At 43.7% G+C, this 21479-nt stretch overlaps 2 protein-coding genes across 3 annotated transcripts; both read right to left on the bottom strand.

Moving 5' to 3' along the window:
* Positions 1-4085: 4085 nt before the first annotated feature.
* On the bottom strand, positions 4086-15695 carry tfap2e (transcription factor AP-2 epsilon). Of its 2 annotated transcripts, none has more exons than XM_061092872.1 (7): positions 15657-15695; positions 12970-13413; positions 11025-11079; positions 7709-7940; positions 6083-6201; positions 5340-5478; positions 4086-4347 (listed from the first exon to the last, which is right to left on the bottom strand). In XM_061092872.1, the coding sequence occupies exons 1-7, from the start codon at positions 15693-15695 to the stop codon at positions 4086-4088; spliced, it is 1290 nt and encodes a 429-aa protein (XP_060948855.1). The 2 variants fall into 2 exon arrangements, with proteins under 2 accessions (XP_060948855.1, XP_060948857.1); XM_061092874.1 differs by lacking the exon at positions 15657-15695 and adding an exon at positions 14765-14791.
* An 896-nt stretch (positions 15696-16591) lies between these two features.
* Positions 16592-21458, bottom strand: ncdn (neurochondrin). Its single transcript, XM_061092678.1, has 8 exons — positions 21403-21458; positions 20971-21186; positions 19382-20402; positions 19106-19275; positions 18601-18839; positions 18273-18488; positions 18032-18174; positions 16592-17632 (listed from the first exon to the last, which is right to left on the bottom strand). The coding sequence occupies exons 2-8, from the start codon at positions 21178-21180 to the stop codon at positions 17214-17216; spliced, it is 2418 nt and encodes an 805-aa protein (XP_060948661.1). The 5' UTR covers positions 21181-21186; positions 21403-21458; the 3' UTR covers positions 16592-17213.
* Between the last annotated feature and the right edge of the window lie 21 nt (positions 21459-21479).

Below are 21479 nucleotides of genomic sequence, written 5' to 3'. Positions count from 1 at the left end.
TCGTTGCTCTCATGTCTGCTCATCTGCACATAGAAAGAGAACAGCCTTCTGGCTGTGTACTTTTGCAGTGTACTTCTGCACTTGTTCTCAGCGAGTGTGCGTGCGGGTAATGTATACTTGCTCATGCTGCTACACGTGGACCAGAACATGGCTGCGCATATGATGCTACTTGGAAAAAGTAGAAGTTTTTTCTTTGTCCCTAAATGACAAATGATTTAATGAGTCAAATAATCAATTAATTACTATTTGGTTTTTGAGTTTGAGTTGTTGAGTTGAAACAACACTTTCTAACAGTCAGTGAATGTGTGGTTACAGCCTGAGTAGTTAACATATACAGACCTGATGAATCAGACAACACTTGATTATTTAGCTTAGCAGTTGATTAAATCTGTTTGGACCCAAGTTGGGTGAATTAAATCGATGTGCTCCTTTTATTCGGAAAATCAAGCCTCAAACTAACTATAATATCTAAGAAAATTCTTTGATAAAGGTTGTGAAAAGTTTGGAATGTTTACTTAAGATTTTTGCAGTAAAAAAAGATAAGAAAGAAACTATTTGCTTCTCGATTCCCCTGATATCATAATTTGCTGCTCTATGGCAATAAATATAATTACCAAGAACAAGTTAAAGAGAAGATTTAATTCATATACTCTGGTATAATTCTGCACTGGATCGTACTTGTCAATGTGTTGAAGGCTCAAGCCTACTAATCAAAAATATGGTCAACACAAGTGAACATTCCTGATATGAATATTGTATAACATTATTCTGTTAAAGAGCCTAAATTAACGTTTATCGTAAATATTTCACAGAGCATTTCCAGTGTGTCTTTATTCATGGGGTTAATAATCAGTACCATCTAAATTTAGCACTAAAAATTTATGAATTTGTAATATTTTAGTCAAGTGATTGGTTTGGGTTTTAACATTTTAAATCTTAATCGTAGTAAAAAATATATTATAACCACTATATGACGTCATTATCTGACCTCATGGTGACATCATGGTGACATCATTCCCACCATGTGATCATCTGATCTATAAAGGCTTTGTCTGGTCCTATAAGATTCAGAGATACCTGGAAAAGGAATTTTTGAATTATTTGTCTCAATGATGTTACATATATGATGAAGACTTGTTTTCTGTTCAATCATTTCCCTTGTCTCTCTTTATCTTCTATTTTCTGTTGAATTATAATGGAAAATGTGTTTTTGTGTGACCATCTATAGATGACAGGGTTAACAGTTCGAAAAGCAAATCCTCTGGAGACACAGTCCCAAGTAATGTTCTCACCAGGTTTGGTGAAAATCCATCTATGCATTGCTGAGTCATTTTGTGCACACACACACACACATAGGCAAAAACAAAACCTGGGCTTGTTAATTATCAAGAAAATTCAATTTCTAATGCCTATTTTTCTATCATTTTGAACAAGTGATAACGAGTGTTCATGTGATAAAACACAACCTCAGTGATAAACTATCAAGAAGCTTCATTTCTCTCCAGGAGAAGTGTTACAGTAAATGAGCATACGTGTGTACAGCTGCGTGTGGGAAAACCAGGCCAAGCTGGTAAAATCACAGCTGAATAGGTGTGTGAGAGAGAGACAGACACTGAGTGTGTGTCTGTGTGTGTGTGTGTGTGTGTGGCTCTCTCACCGTCTCCTCTCCCCACCACAGACAGGTGATTAATAAACATTAAACAATCCCTCCTCTCTCAAACACACCGGAATCTGACGGGAAGAGCAGCATATGTTTGCCTGCAGGCGGAGAGAGAGATGGAGAGCAGCCCCGCTGAGTGTCAGAGAGAGGGAGAGAATAGGGGAGAGGGTGGGGTGAGGAGGAGGGGGAGGAGGGAGGAGGGGAGGATGGTTAGGTTACAGAGAGGGAGATGAAGGGATGGAGGGGGGGAATTGACACAGGAGGGTAATGAGCTGGGAGGAGAGAAAGGGGAGATACGGCAGGTAGGAGTGGTGTGTGAGGGCGTGCGAGCAGGCGACACGTGTGTGTGTGTGCAGTTCCCTGGGAACACGCAATTGTGTTGAGTATCTCGTCCTGGTTAAATAAAGCAAAGGCCACATGAGAGGTCAGAGAAGTGCATGATGGGATGTGGGGGGGGGGGCTCTCCCAGGTAGACAGTGTTCAGGGCTGCAGCTGGGAGGCCTCTCATCTCCCTGGGCCCCTGCTGGAGACCCTGCATGTAGAGAGAGGGGCCCTGGTTTTCTTGAGAGGCCCCTTGGGGTGCAAACAGAAGATTTGTCACACGCATTGAGTGTGTGTGTCTGTGTGTGTGTGTGTGTGTGTGTGTGGGTCTAGCGTTCAGGGTCTTGTGTTGGCAAGAAGCTGGATTCCTTCGAGCTCCGGAGCTGAACCTGCCCTCATTAAGTGTTTAAAAGCATAAATTGATTAATTGATTATTCGGTCGACAGAAAATTAATCAACAGCGGCTTTAATGAGCAATTAAGTCGTTTATCAAACAAAAATACCAAACACGAGCGGGTTTGTGTGGATCTGCTGCTATTGTCAATTAAACTGTTATTTTAAGACAAATTGCTTTTAAATACGAGACAATTAGAAGATGTCAACTCTTATCTTTGATTATTTATTTGCCTGGTCAATGGAAACTCCACCATTTTAGTTTTATTATAAGTCGAAGAATTGGACTAATTCAAAATTTTGATGCAAGATGTTAAATTATAAAATGACAAAATGCATTTTTTGTACCATATTCAAATTTCAGACTTTGGATTCTTTAGGGGTGAAATTAAAAACATAAAAAAAATGTATGACAGTCAAACTAATAGTTGTGTTGTATCGTATGATTTTTTTTATCTGTTTTCTTTTCTATTAAATATATTTATAATATTTTTTTTTTTATTGAGGCTCACACAAAATTGGGTTCCTCAGACATTTGTCATCATTTCCTGACATTTTATGAGCTGAGCAATTAATCGCTCAATCAATTAGAAAAATCAATCAATACTGAAATTAAGCGTTAGCTGCTGGCCTGGTCGTGACCTTCCTGTTGAAAGAGACTTTGCCTGCAGGAGTCAATAAAAAATGTCATTACTGTGACACACACACAGACGAGTGGAAGCATCACAATAAAATAAAAATAGATATTAGTTTATATGATCTGATATTTTAGATCAAAACATAAAATCACTCACGTCACTTCTTAATTCTTTTAATAATATATTACATTTATGCCGTAATACAATAATAATAATAACAACAGTAATAACATTAATAATAAACAGACACAGAAAGTACAAAATGATTTGTGTTTTTTTTAAGTTACCAACACGCCAGCACTTCAAAATAAAATAAAAACAAATCTCCTTTAGCTGCCTTTAACTCCCCCTTACCTCCCCCCCGCCCCGCCCTGCTGCCAGAGAACCCAGAGAACTAAATTTCCCATGACCACCCACTAAGAGCAACTACATATGGAAGCTACGCTCGTCCAATCAGGTGGAGTTAAAATCCTCCCACGGCTGCAGAGGAGCGGGTCGTTCTCCGGGATATGGCTCAGGATGTTTCCCAAGATGAGTTCAGTCCAGAGAAATGTCCAAGTGTGTGTGTGTGTGTGTGTCTGTGTCTGTGTGTGTGTGTGTGTCTGTGTGTGTTTGTGTGTGTGTGATGAAGGCAGGGGCTCCTAAAACACAGGTGAAGGTGACGTATTCAAGGTGACCTAAGTAAATAAATAAAAAAGGGGTAGAAACCACTGGAACCTTTCTGCCAGATGTTGGAACTCCTCCTGATGTTTTCGCAGACACCATCGTGACACAAGCTACTGAAGAAGAGAGGTCCATGCGTCAGTGTGAGTGAGGTGGCTGTTGACACATATTACAGTACAGATATCATCGTCATCGTCTTCGTCGTTCAAGCCCCGCCTCCTTGATGAGAGGGACCGCCGGGGCTTCTGGGAGGTAAAAGTCTCAGTTTTTATCCTGAGGGCAAAGGTCAAGACGCAGAGGGGCCACGAGTCAGTCTTCCCCTCCCTCGTTTCTCTCCCTTTCTGCCTCTCCATCCTTCCGTCCATTTAACCGCACATCGGTTCACGCCCTTCCCCCCCCCCGCCGTCTCTCTATTTGCGGTGCTTCATCTCCTTGTCGTGGTGGCTCTTCCCGCCGCCCTCGCCCTTGTCCAGCATTTTGATGGCCTCCATCAGGTAGCTCTGGAAGGCGGAGAGCGCGGCGCAGATGGCGGGCGCCCCGAAGCCGTGGGTGAGCAGGCTGAAGTGGGTGAGGCTTCCCTGGACGCTGGGCTCCAGACACGGGTTGGGTCGGCTGCCGCCCAGCGGGGAGCGGTCCTGGGACATGAGGTCCACGAACTCCTTACACACCTCCCTGAGAGGAGGAGAACAGAGCAGCTGGTTAGTGGTTATTTTGGTGAGGATGAGGATATTTTGAGGGGCCATGGGGGGGTGTAAGGGGGTTTGTGCCCATGGTGTCGTTGCGGTACTCCTGTCCATAGTCAATCATATAATTTAAGGTTTGTTGCACAAAGATAATCAGGAGTTTTTGGGGGCCCCCTATTTGCCCGGAGCCCCAAATAACGTCTTGCTTTGCAAACCGTGTTAGCACGCCCCTGGTTCTTGAAGGATTGAGTGTGACTGTTGTTACTTTTGGGGAATTTAATCCCAAAAACTAAATTTATCGAGTTTTTAAAAAGGTTTTACAGAGGGGCTTGAAGGAAACCATTTAAACTGCCAAATGAGAAACCAGGAACAGGAGTTTATATGTCAACTATTTCCATTCAGCAATTTTAGAAATCTCATAGGTGCCACTCTCAAAAAAGGAGAAAGAGAAATAGACAAAAATGTTTACATTGCGAAGTTGAATTGAAATGAAATTATAAGTTTATTAAGAGACATTAACGTAGATATTTTGCTCATTGAGCAACAAATATCTGCACATTTATCCTCATTTTTACGAGAGTAAGAAACTTTGTCTTTTTTTCAGGGAATTTAAGCCTTCAAATTCATTTCTCCTCAAATACTGAGCTGGTGCAAGAAAAGCCTCATGATTCAAATCATTTTTCAAACATAAATTCAAAGATTTAATTCATTCAACTTCTCAAATCTGAGAAATGGCAGCATTCTCTCTCTGGTGCTGAATGTGAAATCCTGTGGTTTTGAGCAGCTGCTCCGACCACAACTGGAATTTGATGATGTCACCTCCGGCTACATGGTTGAAATTCTTGACTCTTTTTGTTATTGAGGATTGACGGACAAAACAATCAATTGATTATTTGAGAGAAAAATCTATGGGCTAAAGAGAAAGGCTGCAGCTGTGGGTGTGCAGAGAGAGAGGGGGGCTGGGTGGGGGGGCAGACTCACTTGGTGGCGAGTAGCATGCTGCGCCGTGTTGGGAGCTGCTCGGGCTCACTCTGCCTGCACAGGTACTCAGCTGTGGCTCGGGCTGGAAACTCTGTCTCACACACGTAGCCGAAGTCCCGCGCCAGATGGACGGCCTCACCTGGAGGAGGAGGAGGAGGAGGAGGAGGAGGAGGAAGAAGAGGAAGAGAATGAGACTGTGACTAAAGCAGAAACACCAACCAGTACAATAGAGGAACAGTCTTCTGTGTTAGTCAGACATAAAAAAAAATGCAGCTGCTGCTTCAGTGCTTTAAAGAGTCAAGGAGCTAATTGCTCTGTTTGACTTTCAAATCCAATAATTACAAATAACTTCTTTAAAATGATTCACGATCGTCTGGTGCAGCTTCCCGGGGTCGGCTCGGGTCAAGAGACCAGCTCGGCAGCCATTTCTCTCACTTTCACTACTCAACCAGTTCACTGCTCTTTGGCTTTTGTGAGGCAGCCTCAGCTTTTCCTCAAACGACACCATGCACCCCCCACGCAGCCAGGACTGTTTATCCATGTTTGCTCATGCGAGGATATTTCCATGTGAATATGTGTCTCTATCTGTCAGGATATATGCAGGTCACTGTGTGTGTGTGTGTGTGTGTGTGTGTGTGTGTGTGTGTGTGTGTGTGTGTGTGTGTGTGTGTGTGTGTGTGTGTGTGTGTGTGTGTGTGTGTGTGTGTGTGTGTGTGTGTGTGTGTGTGTGTGTGTGTCCCTACCCTCCACTAGAGATGTTAGCAGAGTGACGTTGGCTGCCTTGCGTCGCCCGGCGGGCAGGTTGAGGCCAATCTTCTCCAGACGCTCTCTCAGACAGCGGCCACCATTCTTTGACTTTGCCCTGAGGGGGGGCAGGGAGACAGAGAGAGCAGTTTTTAGGAGATGGTCCGTGTGTGTGTGTGTGTGTGTGTGTGTGTGTGTGTGTGTGTGTGTGTGTGTGTGTGTGTGTGTGTGTGTGTGTGTGTGTGTGTGTGTGTGTGTGTGTGTGTTTCGTACTCTGTGTCTGTTTCACTTTATGGGTTTTTTGGTGTGTGTGTGTGTGTGCGCCTGTATTTCTCTGGATTATGTGTATGGTTAGGAATGTGTGTGATTGTGTGTGTGAGAAGATAAATCCTCCCTATGTTCCCTGTCAGAACTGATAGTATCTTGTATTTTCTTATTTTCATCTCCTTTAGTTGGTCTTATTCATGTGTTTATTCTTCTTACTCATTCAGTAAATTTAGCAAATATGTAGTTTAGTAAAAAGAATGAAGATACGACTGTATAATGTATATTTCCTGCGTAGAAAATTGTATCAAGTTAAAATACAGCAGCATTATCAGTTAAATAACATTGAGGGGTTTAATACTAATACATTAATGTAATGTTAGAATATTTGATCCTAATAGATTATTTCACTGTTGTAGCTGGAGCTAATTTAACCTATTTATATACAGATGAATGGTTTATCAACAACAGTGCAAGATATTAACAAACCAATCCTGTATTTTATATGATAAATCATTTATTTTCAAATTAAACTAGTTATAGCTGTCAAGAGCAATTTAATATAAAGTTAAATCCCTAAATATGTTTTACTTACGTTCCCTTAAAGTGATTGAGCCTGAAACCAGACTCATAAAGTTGTGCTCTTGCCCTGAAGCTGTGTTTAATTACACCACACGGCTTCTCCTGTGATTTAGTCCCATGATGCACATTAGGTCCTCAGCCCTCATGGCCCTATAGTTCAGAGGCTCTTATTCTGAAAAGATTTATTAAATCTAATGAAAGGGTCTGCTGTGTTTATAGACTTCAGTTTATCATTTTTATATCATTACATTAAGGAAATTATGAAACTAAACTAGGGTTGTACTGTCGCCCAGAGCTAAGACTACATTTCCCATGAACCCATTGCCCTTTTTTCCATCATTTTTCATGTTTCTGAAGAGGATAAATGTTAAATATAAAGAATAAAAACTCCTGAATATTTATTTGTTTTACTCCTTATCTCATTTGATTTATTGTAAGTGTGATTACGTGGTTAAAATGTTAAATTGGACCCCGTTGTAATTTAAATTTCCAACAGGGATCCATAGGAATTAAAGAAGAATTTGCTGAGTTGCTGTAAAACTGAAAGTTCAACTTATTTATGGAACTGGTTCTTTCAGTATCACATGTTACTGTCAGATCCTTCCCTTGTTTTATTCACTACTTCATAAAGGCCTGGATTAGTCAGTTTCAAGTATTTCATGAGAGATATCAGAAAGTTAGAGTCATAAAAGTGTTTGGATCATGTTTGTGTTTGAATATAGATTCTTGATGTTACATCTCTCCACCTGCATCCCCCACCCCCTGGTTCCCTGTCTCACCTGCGGAGGACTCCACCCAGCAGGGAGGCGTTGAGGCACTCGGGGGGGGACAGGCGCCGCTGCACCTCCCCGACCGTCACCTTGTACTTGGAGGTGGAGCTGAGCAGCGACAGGCGACCGGGCACCGAGCAGAAGACCTCGGCCGGGTTGGACACCAGCCCGATGCCGAGGCCGTCCTTCCCCATGGAGAGGACCGAGAGGGACGAGCCGTTCAGCTTGTGTGGGATGGGAACTGATGATGGAGAGAGGAAGAAAGTTTCAGCTCAGTTACACACTTTGAGATGAATAATATGAAAATCCAAGCTTTGGAAAGTTCCACAGCAACAAAGAGAAGGTTGCAGAGAGGAATACAAGGAGGTAAATAATAAATAAAGCTCATCAATTCTAAACATATGTCTGGTGCGATGACAATAGTGTTGTGTGAATGACTGTGTGACAGCGTCCTCCTCCTCCTCCTCCTCCTCCTGATTAATCTATTCAGCGCCATGTCCTCCCCCGTGTCGACAGCTCTAATTCTGGAGAGCTGCTTGTTGATTCTGTTGCCTAAACTGCAGCTTGTTACATTTCAGCTGCGCATTCTCAAATAGCTTCACTTCACACCTGCAGGAAATCAATTTGCACTCACTTGTCTGCACTGGGGTAAACTTTTAAGAGCAGTGGCTTCAAAAAGGGGGAATAAATGTTTTGTGAAGCCTTTTTTTTATTTTAACAACTTCAGGAGTAAAATGGTCTGAAGCATCTTAGTGATTTTTCTAGTTGAATGCCAACTAGCAGCAAGTTAAACCATTAAAAACATTAAAAATATTCAATATAACAGTAGAAACATACAAAGGTAGGGTGTATAAATAGATAATTGAATATTTGTGTTGATGAAATTACATTTGGATTCATCAAATACCACAAATCCACTCATTCAATGAATTCCATGTTTTGCGTCTCATACACTGATCAAAGATTTCCCATTAATTCCTGTGTTATGGACGATAAAGTTTTGAATCTTGAAGGAATCAACCGCTTTGTTAATTTGATCAGGATCTTGTTCCCTCGATGGCTCAAAGATGAAGAACCTGTTTGTTTCAGGTTCAGTTCATATTTAGTTATTTACACAATAAATAAATACATATTGTCTCTTTTAGTAGCTCAGTATCTGTATTGTCCATATGTTTTTTGTTTTAATGGTTATATTCATTAATAGATTTCTGACTTCAGTCATATGCAAATAATTGGAATAATGTTTGTTGACCTTAAAATATGTATGAATTAGATTTAAAAAAATCTAATCGGTCTTTCTTTCACAGCTTTCACCAGCTGAAGAAACAGTATAACAAAAAATAATTAGATTTTTCATTGATTTGATTACTAGAGGTCACATGGAAAAATATTTAAGACAAATAATTTGATGTTTAGGGCGACATCAGAAACAAAAAAAGCTAAATCTAAAGTTAAAGACGTTGTTCCTGGTCTGTTTCTTATAGAACATTGATTTTCTTATTTGGATGAACCAGCTCTCATCAGGTTCAGGGAATTAATTTAACCAGTAATGGTGTTTACAAATATATAATAATATTGTGAAGAATTTGTATCAGAAGATGCAACACGTGTGTACATGTTCCTCTCTCCTTCCAGTCCTGACGAGTCTGTTATCCTCCCTCTCCTGTCTCTAAAAAGACATTGTATCTGTATCATTGAGCTCTGAGACGCCGCCCCCCCCCCCCTTGCACGCTGTGGGTGGTGGGCCGCACAGCACAAATCCCCCCCCCCCCCTCCACCACCCAAAACTGAAAAAAACTCCTGAAATCCCCTGGTTCCCCAGCAGCCCATGATGGAGGCCACAGAGCAGCAGAGCTTCCTCCAGAGCTCTCTTTCTCTCTCTTTCTCTCTCTCTCTCTCTCTCTCAATCTCTCTTTTCTCCCTCTCTCCTTTGTCAGCTGTCTGCCCCTCCTTCTCTCTCACTCTCTTTTCTTCTCTTTTCTCTTATCATCTCTCTCTTGTGCCTCACCCCCCCCCCCCAACCCCCTTCCACACTTTCCCTTTTTCTATATTCTGTGTCTCGTTCTCTTTCTCCTTATTGGATTTTCTTATTCACGAGGGCTTTAGGTTTTGCTCTGCTCTCTCGCTGCTGTATGTACGTGAGTGCTTGCCGGGGTAATTGATCAATTCTGAGCGTTTGGCAAACAAGTGGAATCCCTGTCACTTCATCAAATGACTGCTGGTTTGCAGATTCGTGCACAGCTGCTCCTCGGGGGGACTCGACTCGGAGAATCACATCCTTGTTTTGGGTTGAAAACTTTGGGACACGAAGGGGGTTCAAGTGTTTGGAAGGAGGCAAAAATGTGAATGGATTGTTGTTCACGTGGAGTTTGAATTGATAAATCAGAGAATAAATAGTAGTAGTTGTTCAGAAGCTCTTCATTTAAAGGGGAATTTAAAAGCACGAGAGAGATAGAAAGTATTCTGTGGCACAGCAGGTGTCGTCTTCAGCTGGATTCAGAGCTTCACTGATTCCCATGCACCGCTCCACTCCCCCCCCCCCCCAGGAAGGCCTATCAGGGGCTTTCTTCTTTGGGGGGGGGGGGGGGGCTGAGTGAGATTTGCACAGTATCAAACTGCACCAGCTCCAAATCCAACTTGAGTTTTCTAATCGTGCCCCTGTGTCTTCTGCCACTCACACTCGGTGATATGAGAGTGATCACACTCCGCAAATTTCTCCACAACTCCTCTTTTATCATGTTCCCTCCCTTTTATGCTTTGCCCCACTTCCCTCTCCTCTCCACTCTAATCCCTCTCTCTTCCACACTCTCTCACACACACACACACACACACACACTCACACAGACACACACACACTCATGCACACTCGCTCTCTCATATGACCATGAACAGTTCATTAAGAATGTGTGCCTTTGGGGTGAAGTCTGCAGCTGAGTGTTAGAGGACTTCTTGACTTCAAATGAAATAGCAAAACAGAATTATTTATAGTGTGTGAGTGTGTGTGTGTGTGTGTGTGTGTGTGTGTGTGTGTGTGTGTGTGTGTGTGTGTGTGTGTGTGTGTGTGTGTGTGTGTGTGTGTGTGTGTGTGTGTGTGTGTGTGTGTGTGTGTGTGTGTAACAGTGAGAGAGACTGGTGTTGGAGAGCCCCTAAACACAAAACCCCCTTCAGCACATATATAGCACAATTATATAGGTGCACACTTAGACACAAACGCACACATACACACTCCATCTTTCTGTTCTCTCTTTCTCTCTTTCTATCTATCTCTCTCTCGCTCTCTCTCTCTCACACACAGACACACACACACAGCTCTCCCACCTCTTACCTTTTTTAATGACAGAGTGGTCGAGGATGCCCAGGGCTGATCCTTCCTCCATTCCCTGTGTGTCAGACAGACAGACAGTCACTATCATTTATCAACTGGACTCTTGCAGCAAACACACACAGACACACACTGTCCCTCTCTCACACAAACACACACACACATACACAAAGCTCTTCTTCCTCTCAGGCCAATGCAATGATGGAAGGTCCAACATTTAGTTTTTCTTTCTTTCTCTCCTCACAGCAAACACGAACACTCTCCACATCCATGTAAATAACAGGATCTGCAGTTTAATCACATTTCTTACACGGCTCGACAAAAGGAATTGTGGTAACGAAAGTATCAGCAGGTTGAAATTCCTAAAAATACATCAATGGATAGTTTTGTGTTATATTTGGAGTTTTTGTGTATTACAAATGTTGGTTATTAAATCATATTTTAACAAGAAATTGCCTTTTTTAAGGGGTCATTGCTTTAAATGTACTTAAAGCCCCAAAAATAACTACAACTTAAGAGACACTGTCATGATTAACACTTTAAAATAACTAGAGAAAGGGCTCGTTTACGCTTTTCTATTATGGAACATGTACAAAGAAATGGCCTTAAATGTAAATTTCAACAATGACAAAGAGCCAGTGGAGCTGAGTGAGTCAAAGACTGAATTAAACCCATCGCAGTGTGTATTTGATCTTTTTCATTCAGTGCATAAAAGCGTCTTGCAGGGCGATGCTCGGATGTCTCCTTTGTGCTGAATTTATAAGAGGGTTCAAACGCGTAGGATATAATCCATTAATCAAATAAAAGGTCCTTGTCGAGTGGGAGCGTTTAACAGTAACATGCACCGGGTTGACTCTTTGCCTGGCGCAGCTCTCACACGTTCCTTTTCCCATTAATGACCGTGCACATCGATCCGTCTCGCTGTGTTTTCTCTTTTCTCTTCCTGCAGAGGAGGCAACAAACAGCGTCTGCAGCTGCACCTGCTGCAGGAGGAGGCTGCGGCTGCTGAGGACTGCTCAATAAGCCACGCGAACTATTCTTCTCCCCCCACCACCACCACCACCCCCCCAAAAACAAAAAGAGAAAAGGCTGCAGAATCACTTTGTGTCTGCGAGTGTAACACTGAGGGGGGGGGGGGGGGGGGGGGGGGGATGCAAAGTGGCATGAGACCAAATCACCACTTTTTTTTAAATTGCAGTTTTGTATTTTGGAAAATGCTGGATTTTGTTTTTATTGGATGAATTTCTATATTGTTTAAGGCATTAAGTTACAAAAAATGTTTAAAACGAATTATTGTTCTAAATAAAAACCAAACATTAAAAACTGTCACATCAGGTTAGAATTATAAATTTCAACGATGTTCAAAATTAAACTTGATATTTAACCTTCATTATATGAACAGGTTAATGACAGAAACTGATCACTTAGTTTGAGAAATATGGGAAGTCATATTCTAATTAAATTTAACTTCATTTTTAAAAGTCTGGACTAAAAGAAAAACTGTTTTTCATTCCTGTTTTGGAGTCTGACACCAAAAGGGGAATTTATATAAAATAGACTTAAGGCCTGCAGGTAATGTTTACAAATTATTAGTTTACAATAATTTCCAAATTGGTGAAAATTATAAATAAAATAAAGCACTTTTCTAAATAAAAGCCCCAGCAAATGACATATTATTAAAGAGTGATATATGTTTATTAACTCCTGAATAAAGAGAATTAAAGATAATTTGCCTTGAGGCCTTCTTGCCACGTAGGATTTAAACAGGTGTATTTGAACGATTTTACAATAATAACCAATAATAATAAGGGATCAAATAGAGCATAATCGAATAAGTATATTTTGTTTTTATTAATACTTTGTGGATTGTGGAGTGACTTTTACGCACGGTCTCTGCAGCGCGTAAAACCTCCGAGCAACAACCAAAAAAATGGAAAAGTCTCGTCACCTGCAGATCGTCCAGGCCGTGGTGTCCCAGGTGCATCCCGAGGGGACCCTCCCCCAGGGCCGCAGCCCCCTCCCCGAGCCCGTGGAGCAGCCGGGGCACGGCGGCGTACTCCCGCCGGTGGTCGAGGCTGAGCGCCCGGTGGGACCCGGACAGGAGACCCCCATCGTCGACGCGCGACCTCTGCGAGTGCCACGCCGCCTGCTGGTGCTGGTGGAGCGAGTTGATGGAGGTGTAAGGGTCTGACAGGTGGGAGTAGGCCGAGTCCTGGCTCTGGGAGTATGGCAGGGAGGACTGGGAGTAAGGGGGAGGGAAGTAGGGAGGCTGGAAGTCGGAGGCCGGGGTGTGGCACAGCGGGGGGGCCGAGGAATAGGCGGCCTGGTTCAGGGAGGAGAGCTGGGAGAGGCGGCCGCTCGGCGAGGAGCCGCTGAGGCCGTCGGCCCGGTCCTGGAGGAGAAGAGAAAGTTTGATTTTAATATTAATATTAATTAGGAGCTTCCAAGATCCTCATTGAACAATTCAAATATCACACAGATTCCAAAAAGGAAGAGAATCTGTCATTTTGCTTGGTCAGGATTAGAAGCAAACTAATAGAGCAAACTTGATTTAAAATAATGTGATTTAATTTAACAGAAACTAGCAGAAATCCTAATTAAACACATTTTTTTCACTCTTTATAAGACTGATGGAAAAATAGCAGCGGTGCTTTGAAGTGATGCGCGTCGACAGGAGGCGCCGGTGGCACCAGGGTCAGAAAGGTCACGGCCACCGAGGAGCTGCACAATGGACAGGTAGTGCACAACAATAACACGTCGCTGCAACAAGGGGGTCCATCTGTAAATAATCTGTCAACACACACAGACACACGCTGACCCCCCCACCCACCACCCACCACCACTGAGAGTGAAAGGGAAAATGTCTCATTCGTGTTGGCAAGGCGAAGGAAAACAAATTGTTATTTTGACTTCACAAGTTTGAACCCTCTTGTAACAGCCGTGGAAGAATGGATGTGCGCGTGTGTGTGCGTGTGTGCGTGTGTGTGTGTGTGTGTGTGTGTGTGTGTGGTAACACCAGCCTACATTTGTGCTCACACACATCCTGCTCAAATTGGATTTCTCTTTTTTCTCTTACTGAAAGCTGGGTCACCCAAAATCAATGGTGTCGTGTTGGAACAATGTCCATTATGTGTTGGGAGGCAAAGCGGGGGGGTGCTGCCAGGTTCATACGCGCACGGACACACACGCGTAATTGTCATCCAACATCCAAACTGTGCAGGGTTGTGTAGCTAATTTAAATCCCGAAGTTGAAGTTATAAATCCAATGCGTAAAGCACGGCTCGTCCTGTGGGATCCTGCGTGTCATCAGGAGTTTGGACACATCACTGTCAGTGGGTCTCACTCCCGGGGACACGGTGCAGACAAAGACTGTCTCCCCCGCAGGACACTCGCTGTGAGACCGGCTGACACTTCGGATTCCACCGGAGACAAACCAGACGCACCAGAGACGCATTTAACTTTACGCGTAAAACACATAATAATGGTGATAATACTGAATATTATCACCAAGGGTTATTATTCTCCACGGGCTGACAGTTTAGTGCCACAGGTCCACAAACGCACCACATCCATCAAATCCTTAATTACGCATTTTAATTACGAGGAGACGTATTTCCCACTCGTGGAATAACGCATTTTTTCTGAGTTTATTCTACTGGAATTCCTCCAAATGAACTTCTTGACATACAGGAGGGATATTGACACAAATCAGCAGAACATATAAATCCTCTCATCAAACTCACCATAGCCGAATAGGTGTGGATTAACATCTGGACAACTCTGGATGTCCCCAAATGTGAAATGTGTTCAACAGGAACGCGCAGGTTTTTTTTCCAGCGACTGAACGATGTGAACCAGATTCTCCCCGAGATGTAAATCCAGGCTGTTTTAACGGTCCATTAAACTCAAGCGTGGTTATTTACTTTCCCTTTTTCCTCGCACAGATGACAAGATGCTGCTGCTGCTGCTGCTGCTGACAGACACACACACTCACACACACTCACACACAGCACAATCCTCCAGCCTCTCCATGAGCGCACTACTTATAGGTTTTGCGCGCAGCCGGCAGAGTGAGGGGAGGGGTCGAGAGGGCCCAGTTCTCTTAAAGAGATATAATCATCCATTTACCGGTTGTTAATTCATACAAACACCACACTTTTATGATTTTGTACTATTTTCAAAAATACTGGCACTGGATTATACTGAATTCCAGGTTTTACGCACCAAGTTACACGGATGTTTTTGTGCGTTTACTTCACTAATATTATATTAAATTTGTCTTTTTGAATTTAATTTTAAAGATATAAAATAATATTCTCTAATATCTGAGGTATAGACCAACTAGTTAAAACCATTTTGTTATTTTTACGCACAAACATTCACGTTATTTTGCCAAAGATCTTGAGTTTCTTACTTTTAAACTCTGAAATAAACCAAATGTTTCACTTTCTGAAATCGACACTGAATCACTGACAGGTTGAATTACAGACAAGTATTATTGTGTGGATTCTAAGTCTGAAAACAAGTCACCATGTGCTGCGATTTACTTCTAAACAACAGATCTACACCTACTGAAATAAACGTATATATTTATACACCATTTAAAAACAAAAAAAAACTCTTTTTTTCGTTTACCTGCAAAATGTCCGTCTTGGTTCGGGATTTCCAGAGCATAGTGGTGGCAGGTGAAGCTGCTGGTGGTGATGGTGCTACTGGGTGACGTGGGTTAAGGTGACGCGCTGGATGGAGGCTGAAGGTGCAGAGAGGAGTGAGTTAGTTTGAGACGATGCATGAGTTTGTATGGATGAGTCAGAGTGAAAAGAGACGGCTGTTTGGGGAGGGAGGGGTGGGGGGTTAGAACCCAAAGGAGAGGAGGGCGGGAGGTGACAGGAGTTGAGGTGGGGGTTGATTAAAAAAAAAAACTTGGACTAAAGAATCAGGGATGAAGTGATGGAGAAGAGGAAGAAGAAACGTGGCAGGCCGGAGGTAAACACCAGGATCACACATGTGAAGAAACGTGTCTTCATCTTCATTTTGTATTCAAATAGTTTTTTACTTATTCTTGTCAATTTAAATTAAAGATTTACAACCTGAAAAAAAATCCTCCAAATTTGACAGTAAAAGTAAATATTACATTTAGGGATATTTTTTGCTTGGAGACGTTTCAAATTCAATTAAGCAATTTACTTTCAGATTTAACTTAATGACCTTGGGGAAAGTTTATTAATTTGAAGTGGATATTTTGTTGGGTTTGAATAATCAGTTTAAATTTAATAAAGTAACCAATCTAGTTAAAAAACGATAAAACTGCAGAGATCTGTGCGCAGGGGAAGAGAAGTGTTGATCAGGAACTTCAGCCACCATGAAGTCTGACTGCGCCATCTTGTGGTAATGGCGAGAATAGACCTTTCCCTTCTAGTGTTAGGACCAATTCCACTGGATACTGAAGTTACTGCACAATATTTAACAACTGAATAACATTTATTCCAAAAATGTAAGTGAGAAATGTTGAACTGTTCAGTCTTATAAATTGATGTCTTATAGCTGCAAGAAGAACATTGGCAAGAGAGTTTTCAGTTCTCTGACAAAATAATTCTTTATTAAATGCATTTTTACATCTCAGGGTTCACGTGTAAGAAACAGCTCGTGTGTATTGAAATTCCTGGGAGGAAAAGAAAAACCTTTTGTTTCCAGGGCACAGCTGTCTCCACAGGCTTTACATGTAAGTGGCTGTAGATTATGGTAACTAGTTAAGATAAAAAGCATTTCAGTCTCAGTCTGACGGGTGAAATGACACAGAAAAAACATAAATGACAGAAACATAATTTGACCTATTTTCAATTTGTGAGCTTTGGTGTCTTTTCATCTCTTTGCACAGAGAAGCCAGAGGACACATTGTCCACGTCAGAATCATAAACTACATAAAGATGGACGACAAGCAAATCCACATTGACCAAATATACAAAATACACGGCAGTTTAATGTTGGTTTCCGTCATTTTAAGTGGTTTTATCAGTCTGAAGTTTGCTCAAGTGTTCATGTTTCTGGGAGGCTTTTATAATATAACAGCTTTTGTACAACACACCACTTGGGCTTCATTAATGGCTGTGCTTTCTTATTTCCGTAGTGCTTCTTCATTTTCAACATTTGAAGTTAAAATCGCACTGTTTGTCCATCGGCAGCAGTTTGGTTTCACTTCACCATCATTGTCTTCTTCAGGTTCCGCATGCAGCTCAAAGCTCCTTTTTCATTCCTCATCACGTCTCCGATCTCCTGTTTACAGAGGGGACACCGCTCTGCCACGGCGCACAGAGCCTCCTCTAGCGCCCCCTGCGTGTGCTTGTCAGCTAGTGCGCTAGACTGGCCCAGCATGGCGAGTGTGTGCTTGAGCCAGCCTTCCTCTCTGACCAGCGTGGTGATCCAGGGCTGAGCACGGACGCAGCCTCCCAGCGCCTGCAGGCCCAACCTCCAGAGCTCGGCAACCTCGTCCCAGTTCTCCTCCCAGCTGACGCTCACCTGAACCAGCTTGGTGCTGGAGCCGGTGTCCAGGGCGCCGCGGAGGAACCGGAGAGCTGAGGAGAAGAAACGCCTCTGGCTGGCTTCCACTGATCCTGGAGAAACAACAAATAATAACAGAGGTTAAGGTTTCTGACGACTTAAAGCTGCAAACAACTGATATTTTAAGCTTATAGTTCATTTTAGAACATTTTAAATTATAGCTTAGTCGATGTTGACCATTAAAGGAAGAAAAAAGCTGAGTTACAGCACAAAGTCAATGTGTATAGCCTCCATCTCAATCATGTGTACGACACAAGCTATTATTCAAAGGAGTTGTATAAGGAAACACAAGACGCAACTCATAACATTAGTAATGGAAAACATATTTTTACATGTTATGACAGCACTTGGCCTGGTTCTGTGAATATAGCTCAGTGTCTCATAGTCACACACTGCGGAGTTTTCTAGCCATTAAAACAAGAAAAGTTTGGAAACGCTAATTGTTCTTTCACCTGTAGGAGCTGATCTGAGTCGACCAATCATTAGCCCCAAAGTGCACATGTTCGCTGCAAGGACGAGGAGGCGGGGTTTATGCACCAACACAGGAAGTGCTTCACTCAGCAAAGCCTCCAGAGTTCTGAAACATGCATCCTTCCTAGAACACGGAGAAACCAAAAAGTTAGAAATTACAGAATTACTTTATTAAATCCTTAGGGGTCAAATGAGTATTTGATTTGAACGTCAGCTCTGTACCTGACTCTCTCTGGTTCTGTGACGGTGAAGTTGAGGAGAGCTGAACAGGCCGTCTCCATGCTGGGATCCCTGCTGGACGCCACCCCCCCTTTCCCCTTGAGGGAATTCCAGCTGTGGGTCAGAAAGTCCACGAGCAGGGCCGGGGTGTCGAGCGTGAGCAGCACCTTCCTGGGACCTTCCTCTGCCGACAGGTGGCACAGAGCTGGGAGGAGATACCTGGAGGCAAAGATATTTCTATTGAAAGCCTTGCGACACGAGACCAGTAAAACCTGTCCACGAATATGTTGTTTTAGCTCTAAAATTACTGAACCATCATTGTCATCTTTACCTCAGAGGTTCTCTGCCCGTCCAGGGCCCCCTCTCCTCGGAGAAAGACATCTCAGCCATCCAGTCAGAGAGACCCTCCTCCGGGCTCTCACCCCGCATGTGGCTCTGGGCGTAGCCGATCAGGAAAGGCAGCAGTCCAGTCACTTCCTCCTTTAGACAGGACGTCTCCTCGGCCAGCCACGAGCACAGAGAGCGGAATGTGGCGAAAATGAAAGGGTCGCCGTATTGACTTGGATCCACCTGAAAGAACCAGAAGAGAAGAGGAGGAGTGTGACTTTTGAGGAGGCTTGAGTTTGTACAGTGCAAAGAGCTGGTTTCATTACAGGGAGAGACTGGACAAATAACTTTATCATGTTGAACATTTGTCTTTTGCAATGAATTTCATCTTGCACTTTTAATTCAAATTATGCGAATACTGGGATTACATTTCCAGAAGCAGCAAGCAGCTAGTTTGGTATCAAAAGGATCAAGTCCCACAAACAGAAGCTCAAACTTCATGCCCTCACCTGTTGCAGGTGGTAAATCACAGCGGAGAAGGCCTCCTGCAGGACGGTGAGGATCTGCTGGCTCTGCTGCAGACTGAGGGAGGACACGGAGCTCGGAGGAGGTGCAGCGCTCTGAGTCAGAGCCGGACTGCAGGCCTGCTCTATGGCAGCCTCCATGATCCTGTAACAGGCTGAGAACGAAAAGAAGAGTTTTAAACAATGAAAAGAGATGGAGATGTGTGTGTCGACCTCAGACAGGAATCACATTTAACTGCTGCAGAACAATGAGCACCCTACCTGTGAGTGTGTGCTGCAGCTCTGGGCTCAGCTCGTTGCCGGGCGGCTCCTCCAGGCCCATCCTGACCTCCACGCAGGCCCGGTTCACCAGTAGGCAGCAGGTCTTCGGGGGTCCCACCTGCTCCCACCCGTACAGATCCAGCAGACACGCACTGAGGACCAGGATGGGCCTGATCTGCCTCGGTGTCAACTTAGACTGCATCATGGGTCTCAGAGTCCCCCACACCCGGCTCACGACTCCCTTCAGCTCATCACTGGCTGCGGCCACTCCCACTGGGGGCAGGAACTGCACCAGCTGGGAGCACCTGTCCAGTCGGGTCTGCTCGGTGGACTGACAGAAATCTTTGGAGAGCTTCTCCAGCAGGGTGTGGAGCTCCGCGGGGTGTTTACTCCACGCTTTGTCCTTGGTTCTGCCAGAGAGGAGGCAGCCGAGCAAGGGGAGACCCTGCTCCCGGCTGAAAGTCTGGTTTTGTTCCACAGCTTGACACAGAGCAGGAACGGCCCCTCTGCCCAGAAGCTGATCAAGACCCCTGGGTAAAGCACACACTGCCGTCAACACCTGGTAGCAGTCAGCAGCCATGGCCTTATCGAGCCGGGGACATGGAGGCGATTCTGTTGGTGTTTTCACTCCGTTTGATGTGTTGCCGTCATCACTATTTTGCTTACTGGCTTTTCTCTCCCCTGCTGATTTTTCCACTTTGGCAGGATTACTTTCTGGACCTGAACTCTCTTCTGCTTGTTTCTCCTCCTGCTCGTTGGATACGGGACCATTTGCTAAAAGGCCGAGCAGGAGCGGGATGGTGGTGAGCAGCTGGGGATGGGAGGCCATGTCTGGGTCTGTGCTCAGGGCGGCCAACAGAGCTGTGCCCAATGAGAGGAGTTCATGGGGGGGCAGACCAGAGCTCTCACGCCCTTTGACTGCTGTCACCAGGAGCCGGGCGGGAAGGTTGAGTCCCACGGCCTCGAAAATACGTCTCAGGGTGGCTTTGTCCAGTTGGCTCGCCGGACACAAACGAGTGATCTAAGATAGACAGAGGAAACAACACATTAAGGTAATGAGGTACGCCTCCATCACAATAGGATACACAAGATCTCTCGGAAGTTATGTTTTCATCTGCGTCTGTTTGTTGTTTAGTTTGCAGGGTTACGAAAAAACTACAGAATCAATTTCCATGAAATTCTGTGGAGGGGTGGGGCCTGACCAACAGATACACTTTGAATGATTGAGTCTTCCTATTTCAACCACAGGAAGTACTTAGGCTCACAAAGCTGTGTGATTCATTCCTTGAAATGATTGTAATGTTTCTGAAAATAGATGTTAATAGTAAATCTTATTTATAATGAAAATCCGAGGAAGTACAAACAAGTGTTTCGAAACAAGGACGGATTAAACTCCGACATTATCAGTGGTGATGCCATTTACAGGTATAAAGTAACTAATACAGGCATAAAGGTAGTTTACAATATGAGAATCACTCATCTAATGTTTATCTATGGGTTTAAATCCCCCTGACTATGATGGGTTAGGATAATAAACACACTGGGAGTAATGGTGATATGATGATGGACCCACACATGTCAGGACTCACCAGCAGAAGAGCAGCCAGCGTGTGGCTGTCGTTCTGTGCGTGTCTGAGTGTGTGAAGACACCTTTCCAACACGTCTCTCTGAGCATCAGTCAAAGTATCTCCTTCTCCTCCACCTCCTCCTCCTCCTCCTCCACCTCCATCTTCTCCCCCGGCTCTCTGCTCCTCTTCCCCGGGAGGCTCGCAGCTCACGAGGTCGGCACCTTCCGCCATCACGACCTGGAAGCCGGTCAGAGAAAATAAAAAGTAACGTTGAGCTTTAGTTTGAAATAAGATTTTAAATAATAGATAATATCAGCAGGTCCACGTCACTGAGTGCGACATGCGCAGCCATATTTATTCAGTGTTATTATTTATGCCATTGTGGAGTCTCTCTACGCAAAGGTTGATTCAAGGTTTGAAAAAGAAACGTTAACGTTCAGAGAAAGAACTTACTTTAAAAGAAATAAGCTCTCAGTCGTCGCTGCAGCTCGTGGACACCAACCCGGAAGTGGACGGTCACACTGAATCCA

This window comes from Limanda limanda, chromosome 19 (genome assembly GCF_963576545.1).
Source record: "Limanda limanda chromosome 19, fLimLim1.1, whole genome shotgun sequence".
Taxonomy (NCBI): domain Eukaryota; kingdom Metazoa; phylum Chordata; class Actinopteri; order Pleuronectiformes; family Pleuronectidae; genus Limanda; species Limanda limanda.
This window is presented reverse-complemented; position numbering and strand designations above follow the sequence as displayed.

Coding starts and splice junctions, on each gene's coding strand:
- tfap2e (XM_061092872.1), bottom strand. CDS start 15,695: ATGCTCTGGAAATCCCGAACCAAGACGGACATTTTGCAG. Junction 13,414..15,656: donor CCAAGACGGACATTTTGCAG/GTAAACGAAAAA, acceptor CTTCTCCTCCAG/GACCGGGCCGACGGCCTCAG. Junction 5,479..6,082: donor GCTAACATCTCTAGTGGAGG/GTAGGGACACAC, acceptor CTCCTCCTCCAG/GTGAGGCCGTCCATCTGGCG.
- ncdn (XM_061092678.1), bottom strand. CDS start 21,180: ATGGCGGAAGGTGCCGACCTCGTGAGCTGCGAGCCTCCCGGGGAAGAG. Junction 18,489..18,600: donor ACGGGCAGAGAACCTCTGAG/GTAAAGATGACA, acceptor CTTTGCCTCCAG/GTATCTCCTCCCAGCTCTGT. Junction 17,633..18,031: donor ACTCAGATCAGCTCCTACAG/GTGAAAGAACAA, acceptor TTGTTTCTCCAG/GATCAGTGGAAGCCAGCCAG.